Genomic DNA, 8,188 nt, shown 5'->3' with positions numbered 1-8,188 from the left:
CTATACATTCTGTAACATTGCAATAAAAAGGGAGTAGTATTTTTTATTTTTTAAATCATTATAGTTTGAGACAAAATATAGATATCTGATAAAATGGAGACAATAATCAGTATTATTAGGCAAAAACAGCTGCAAAGTATCAGTACCTTCATATCTCAATCCGAATATTTTATGAACCTCAGTAATCTGCCTAATGTCCAGGGATAATAATAAGCAGTAATATAAAGTAATCATTATTACCTGTGGTATGTTAAGCTGTTTCATCCACTGCTCAAGAGTCAGAAGGTTGAAAGAATTTGGTATTTCAGCACTCTTCACAATTAAACTGCTATATTTCATGTCTCGATATTTTCTTTGCTCGGAGCAAGGTACCTCTAAACTATCACCAAATATGATCTTACACATGGTGGCATCAGGTAACTTTTGGATGTTGGTGTGAACTATTACATTTTCCTCGTCGTGGCTTCGAACCAATCCAGCGCGACATTTATATGTTGCACCCGTATCTATGTGAACAACTGTTGGACCAGGTTGCAGTTCATCTATTATCATGTTTGGTATATGGTAAATAATCATATTGCCGCTACCATAATTCAAAACAATTTTATAATCACTAACTAATTCACAACTTCCATCATCTTGACTTAGCTTAAAATAAACACTGTCGGTGTCACTTATGTCTGACCGTATGGAGAGAACATAACCCTCCAGTCCATGTTTGAAAGCCAAGCCTTGTTTTTCAGTATCGTTAAAATTTGCGGCATCGTCAACGACACATATTACCACATCCTGTTCAGCCATTGCATCAGTGCCTTCAGAGAGTTTGTTTTCTATGAGGTTTACCTGAAATGTTTTACCCGTGGTTTGATATATCCGTTGATAACTTGGATTATCTTTGTTACCATCTTCCTCCTACAACGACAATACAATGAAGCAATGAAAATGAAATGAAATGAAATGGGGTTTAACGTCCTACTGTTCTGCTCCTAACCTGGGCTAATGAAGACGGGCATACGCCATACAGTGTGCTATGAGGGAAATTTTGCCCGGACAGCGGCACTACGGCCTACTCTTATATCGAATTCCAACTGCCAAGGGGTCTTTAACGTGCACGCCAATGTGTACACGGGACCTCGGTTTTTCGTCCCATCCGAACGACTAGACAGCTTTCCTTGTCAGCCCCTCCGTCTTGCATCACTGACAAGGGAGAACCACGCCGGAAAATCTGGATGAACTTTCTCGGCCAATGCAGGGATCGAACACCCGACCTCCAGGCTAGCGAGCTAGCGTCTTACCCACTTAGCATGAAGCAATGAATGAATGAAATCGCATTTTACGGCACGTCAGCGCCAATCGGGAAATATTGCACCAAACATAATATGATTTATTCGAGACAAATTTAAACCGAAAAAACAGCACGCATAAATAAAAATAGCACAGTAAATAAAATTAAAATCAATCCTTTAAGGAGAGTCTTAATGTGGTGAATTTTATTTGCAGCTGCAAGATCATAAGACCGTTGCCAACGCTCATAAATAAATTTATTTATTTTATGATCAGTAGTGGAAAACTAAAGCAGGTGTATCATTCACCGTAATATCCATATGACAAAATAATACACCACAACTGAGTCCTAAGCAAGTGTTTTTAAAATAACAAACCAGTTTAAACGTCAGTACAATTTAATATTCTAGTTACACAACTAATACTACTAATTACTACACCTTACCTGTGTTATGTTAAACTGGTTCATCCACTGGTCAACCGTCAATAGATTGATTAAGGCTGGTATCTCAACCATCTTCATCAGCAAACTGCTACATTGTTGATGTTTTGTTACTCCACAACATGGCACTATTGAGTTATCGTCAAATATGATTGTACACTTGCTCGCATCAGGTAAATCTTGGATGCAGGTGTGGACTATTATATGTTCATCGTCTTGGCCTTGAACAACCCCAGCGCGGTATTTATATACTTGACCTGCGTCAATGTGAACAATTGTTGGACCAGTTTCTAGATTGTCTATGATCATGTTTGGGATATGGTAAATAACCATATTTAGCGAATCACAAATCAAAACAATTTTGTGATCAGTAATCAATTCGTCACTTCCGTCATCGTTACATAACTTAAAGCACATGTTGTCTATGGCATATATTTTCGCCTTTGCAGAAACATAGGCATGAGATCCACTTTTGAAAGCCAAACATTCTCTGTCGTTGATTTCAAAATTCCTGGCATTCATCTTGATATCTATTAACATATTGTTACTAAACAAATCTATGTCATCGTTGTTCCCATTATTTATAAGGTTAATCCAAAATTTTTCACCGGAAAATTTATCAGAATATTGATAACTGTGGTTGTCTTGATTATCGCAAAGCTTCAAAAAATAAAATAAAGGGATAACGTGTCAGTAACCAGTCAAATTGAAATGGCTGTGAGATGCACCAACAATTAGCGAAGATTAATCAAATTTAGGTAACAAAAGGGATCTCTGAAAACATTAAAATCTATCCGGGGTAGGCAAAGCAATAAATGACTGAAAATTCTTAGATTCAAATTTTATTTCGTTTCCTCTACGTATCGCTGACGTTCTTAAATTTGTGCGTTGAACTATATTTAGAGTGCAATGGCGGCGCTCAAGCAACTTAGCAGGAGGGGACGTATTTTTAACAGCGTATTGTGGCGCACATCCTGACTCTAGCGATGTAATCAAAGTCTTCTTTTCTCTCTAAAACGTTACTTTACATTTTACAGGCGTTCTAAGGGAACTAATACGACACCCTTTAGCAGTACAAAGATGCCGAAAGCCCCACCGCCTATAAATTTTGTCAAACTGCAATAAAAAGGGAGTAATATTTAATAACTGTTTAAAAAAAAAATGAGAAAAAATATAGATATATGATAAAAACGAGACAATAATCAGTATTATTAGGCAAAAACAGCAGCAAAGTATCAGCACCTTCATATCTCAATCCGAATATTTTATGAACCTCCAAATATGTTTTTAAGTAATCTGCCTAATGTCCAGGGATAATGATAAGCAGTAATATAAAGTAATTCTTATTACCTGTGGTATGTTAAGCTGTTTCATCCACTGCTCAAGTGTCAATGATAAAAACGAGACAATAATCAGTATTATTAGGCAAAAACAGCAGCAAAGTATCAGCACCTTCATATCTCAATCCGAATATTTTATGAACCTCCAAATATGTTTTTAAGTAATCTGCCTAATGTCCAGGGATAATGATAAGCAGTAATATAAAGTAATTCTTATTACCTGTGGTATGTTAAGCTGTTTCATCCACTGCTCAAGTGTCAATAGGTTGACAGAATTTGGTATGTCAACAGTCTTCACAAATAAACTGCTATATTCCATGTCTTGATATTTTCTTATCTCAGAGCAAGGTACCTCTAAACTATCACCAAATATTATCTTACACACGGTGACATCAGGTAACTTTTGGATGTTGGTGTGAACTATTACATCTTCTTCGTCATGGCTTCGAACCACTCCAGCGCGACATTTGTATGTTTTACCTGTGTCTATATGGACAACTGTTGGACCAGGTTGCAGATTGTCTATTATCATGTTTGGTATATGGTAAATAATCATATTGCCGTTACCATAATTCAAAACAATTTTATAATCACTAACTAATTCTGCACTTCCATCATCTTGACTTAACTTAAAATAAACACTGTCTGTGTCACTTATGTCTGTCCGTATGGACAGAACATAACCCTCTAGTCCATCCTTGAAAGCCAATCCTTGTTTTTCAGTATCTTTAAAATGTGCGACATCGTCAATGACATGTATTTCAGACTCTGCATCCGTGTCTTCGGAGAGTTCGTGATCTATAAGGTTTACCTGAAATGTTTCACCCCTGGTTTGATAACTTGGGCTATTGCTGGTACCGCCTTTCTCCTAAAATATAAAATAAAATTGCGCTTCATGACACGTCAGCTCCAACTGAGTAAACATGGGGAATATAACGAGGCCATTTAAACACCATCACATAAAATATATTTATATAACAAATAACCGATAATAATAACAAGAGCATCGCTAACGCTGCAATATACGTCCACATTCCAGCATTGATTGATATGGTACTTTTTAAAATGAAGAGAATGAAAAATGAAATAGTTGTAATATGATAAAAAGGTATGCAAAGTTTCAAAATGATCTGTTAAGAATTGCGGCCTGTAGATGACAAACAAATACAAGAAATGGGCGCGACTCTGTCCCAGGGGGTCGGGCATGCACCAAAAACAATAGGGATCATCCATAGGGTATAAGGAATAAGTGTATAAAGTTTCAAGATGATCACTTAAGAATTGTGGCCTGAAGGCGACACACAGACACACAAAAAGAAAATGGGCATGGCTCTGCCCCTGGGGGTAGGACATGGTACCCCAAACGACAGGGATGTTCCTTAGGGTACAAAGAATAAGTATTCAAAGTTTCAATATTATACGTTAAGAAATGCAGACTGTAGACGACAAATAAAAAAATACAAGAAATGGGTATGGCTCTGCCCCTGGGGGTTGCACCCCAAACGATAGGAATTTCCTTAGGGTACAAAGAATAAGTATGCAAAGCTTCAAGATGATACATTAAATACAAGAAATGGGCGTTGCTCTGCCCATGGGGATCTGGCATGCACCCAAAAAAATAGGGATCATCCATAGGGTATAAGGAATTCATACGGAATTTATTCAAGACGATTAAATTAAGAATTGTGGCTTGTAGGCGGCACACAGACACACAAAAAGGAAATGAGCGGTCAGTATGCGTATATAGTTAATCATATTTCAAAACTGTCACATCATCGTCAGTCGAAAATGTGTGCGTATAAAAATCGACACAAAATCTTAAAAGTTGAATGATTACATCTATTAAATCCTTCATTACACTTAGAAATATTTATTACAATAAGAGTTACACGGTATTATCCCTATTGTTATTTAATTCTCTTAACGCCTATTGTAATAATTTTAAAAGTCTAGGGGATTTGATCACCGTTTCCGTATGAATATAAAAAGACTGGTATGAGTTTATACCGCATAGAATATTATGTTTCAACACCGCCGGAACATGATAAAAGGCCGTTAACGAGTTTAGAAAAATTATTAAAATGTAATGTTAACCTCGATTGTAATCAATGATATTTAATAACTCGTATTGTAATATCAACCACTATTGTAATGAATTATGTCTAAGTGCAGTGAAGTATTTAAAGATACATTATGTAAGATTTAGATAAAGAGCTGGTCATTCTTGCTAGAAAAGCCCCCCCCCCCCCCAAAAAAAAAAAGATAATGTAAAAGATAATTTTAATTCTAGTACTCTTATATCCACACCCATACGGAAATGATGATCAAAATCCATAGATTCTATTGTATGGTAAAATACATTAATCACAATTATTACAATAGGGGGTGGTAGTACAATAGGGTTAAGATAGATTTCATTGCACTAGGGATTGATATCTGAATGAATAAAAGCCTAACTCCAGAGTGTCCATCATTTTAATGCGTCTCTTTGACTTGAGATCCCCACAATTTTTATGCGTGGTATTGTTTTCTGTTTTTTCGGATGTTTTCCGATAATTTTCGAATTTTTTGCTGACTTTTTTCGAAATGTGTTGGTAAATTTCGATTTCTTCCAGATTTTTTCTGTAAATAGTTTAGCCGGAGAAGAATATAGAAATTAATTAGACTTAGATGTGCTTTAATTTTTGCACTGTAAGATAGTGATCGCGGTGCTAGAATTGTAGTTTAATATAATGGACCAACGAATTCAATTTGAAAATAATATTAATTAAACCAATCAAATTGGCGGATGTGTGTTTGACACTCGCTTGCTAGCCGAGAGTTGACCAAAAAATTTTCTGGGGATTTTCCAACGTTGTTTTCCCTTGTAATTCATACAGGTTTAAGGGCCTGGCAAGGCCAGTGTGACAGTGTCTAGTGGTGCGGATGGGCATAAAACCGAAGTCCCGCTTAAACATTGGCTGGGACGTAACATAAACCATGACAGTTGTAATTATAATAAGAGTAGGCAGTAGTCCCAATGTCCGGGCTACATATCACATTGTTCGGCGTTTTCTCGTTTTAAATAGCCCAGTCGGCACAGAAAGGTTAACCCCATTTCATCAAATTTATCTCGTGTACAAATAGAATACTGAAATTTAAAAAAAAAAAAAAATAAGGAACGAAGTAAGTTTCGACGTGCTAAATTAATACTAACTTTTTTATGTATTATAGTGGATTTACCAAACATTAACACGCTTTCAGATCGACAACTGCCGGGGTTTGTCAAAATTTGTCTTTCCGACTTAATTTTGACCTTCGAACTAAAGACAAATTTCCAGTTCATTTCCGATTTTGGTAACATTGACTTTGGATTATTCCAAGGTAAAAAACTTGGTTGTTCACACTGCTATTGATGGGGCTTTGACGAAACAGCATTTTGCAACTGTTTTGTTGCAGTGAATATTTTTTCTTTTTAATCTCTGATAATTTTGAGAAATAAGCATAATATTTACCATTTTTGTAATTAGTACTTCTTCGTCCTAAAACATCATGTAATCATCTTAAAGCGCCGGATTTTGCGACAAGGAAACATCTTTCTGGTCTGAAAAGAAAACAACTATTGACAATACGTCTGATTTAAAAAAAACAACCCCCCCCCCCTGGGGTGCAGGGGGTGATAAGAATATACCATACGTATGTCCTGCGTGTCGTAAAAGGGGACTAAAAGGATCCCTGTAATGGGGCAACGTGTTTTCCGTGCGTTGCGACCCCTGTCGGTGGAGAGTGGAATCCTGGTAATTGAGTGGGGATTTGGCTTGCGTCACCTAGACGGGAATTCAGAGTGGCCCACAGTGATCAATCGGCTTTGGTCGTTTTAGCTTTGTAGAATGTACCCTTTTCCAATTTAATGCTCTGTTGTTTATTCACTCAGCAATTACTACCATTTGTAGTATTTTTACTTTCTGGCTTGAGTATACCCCTCGTCGAGCCCTGAGGCCATGCGCTGGTTACCCGTGCTAGACCTCCCCCTAGTAGGCAGGACAGTAACCTGGGGGACGACGAGGGATGAATTTAAAACAAAATTACGTTCATGGATACCTCAATCCCCCCACCCCTGTCAATGAACAACAAAAGCAGAAACATCCTAATTCAGAGGACGTTTCTAACATATTTAAAAATAAAATGGCAATGGGAAATGGGGGTTCCTCAGGGAAGTATTTTATCTACTACTTTGTTTGCAATAAAAATTAATATTATCCCAACGTGCCTTAAAGCAGGTAAAAACGGTGCTCTTTATGTTGATGACTTTCAGATGTGCTATGGTTCTACAGACATGCGGATAATCGAACGTAAGTTGCAGCTTTATTTAAAGAAAAATGGTCTAGAATTTAATTTGGAGAAGAAAAATAGTTAGTAGTGTGTGTTAGTTATGAATGAACTGTTATTTGGAAAATAGTTGATTTGGACGGACAAAATATTAGTCAGTAGTAGGACCGCTCATGCATTTGTTACATAATGAGTTTTAAGTTTCTACTGCTCATGATACCTTGGTACTGACAGGATAGCCAACCCTGTCTATAAACTGAATTTATTGAATTTATAGCCTATAGCTCTTTTTTTTGCGGAAACTGGAATTACTCGACACGAACCAGACCATTTTGGGATTAACAAATAGGACAATTATAATTTATTGTTAGACCATAATTAGTTTATTTGAACGCTGATTTGGGAACAATTAAATATTCAAGATGGCGACTAAAAATTGCGGGGAAAATACAAACAATTATTTGTCACCATCCTAGGTCGAAAAATATTTCGACCATAAAAAAATAGATAAACGCTGTCCGTCAATTTTACAGCACCCCTGATTCCCCCCCTCTCTGCTCTGAGCTAGTTACGGCCCTACCGGCCGTATTTTATTTATTTAGATGGAAAGGTGCATCATGAAACCACATTTAAATCCTATTTGCAGCAATATATATATATATATTTTTTTTTTTTACTTTGAACCAAAATTTATATTCGAGTTCTAAATCCCGAATGTGTCAAAAATGTCATTGGTAATATCCGAACGTGCTTTTTTGTTGCCGGTACATTCATGATTACATAATTTAGAAGAGATAAATTTCGTTTGAGCAAA

At 36.5% G+C, this 8,188-nt stretch overlaps 1 protein-coding gene across 1 annotated transcript; it reads right to left on the bottom strand.

The window, feature by feature from the left end:
- Positions 1-6,645, bottom strand: LOC130012899 (uncharacterized). The gene is made up of 5 exons (XM_056101010.1): positions 6,561-6,645; positions 3,287-3,934; positions 1,730-2,386; positions 241-912; positions 1-9 (listed from the first exon to the last, which is right to left on the bottom strand). Exons 1-5 carry the CDS (start codon positions 6,561-6,563, stop codon positions 1-3), a joined length of 1,989 nt encoding a protein of 662 aa, XP_055956985.1. The 5' UTR covers positions 6,564-6,645.
- Between the last annotated feature and the right edge of the window lie 1,543 nt (positions 6,646-8,188).

Source organism: Patella vulgata, chromosome 1 (assembly GCF_932274485.2).
Source record: "Patella vulgata chromosome 1, xgPatVulg1.2, whole genome shotgun sequence".
NCBI classification, from domain to species: Eukaryota; Metazoa; Mollusca; class Gastropoda; family Patellidae; genus Patella; species Patella vulgata.
The sequence above is the reverse complement of the archived record's forward strand: the minus strand, read 5'-3'. Positions and strand labels throughout refer to the sequence as shown.

Coding starts and splice junctions, on each gene's coding strand:
- LOC130012899 (XM_056101010.1), bottom strand. Junction 2,387..3,286: donor AACAGCTTAACATACCACAG/GTAATAAGAATT, acceptor TATTTTTTGAAG/CTTTGCGATAATCAAGACAA. Junction 913..1,729: donor ACCAGTTTAACATAACACAG/GTAAGGTGTAGT, acceptor TTGTCGTTGTAG/GAGGAAGATGGTAACAAAGA.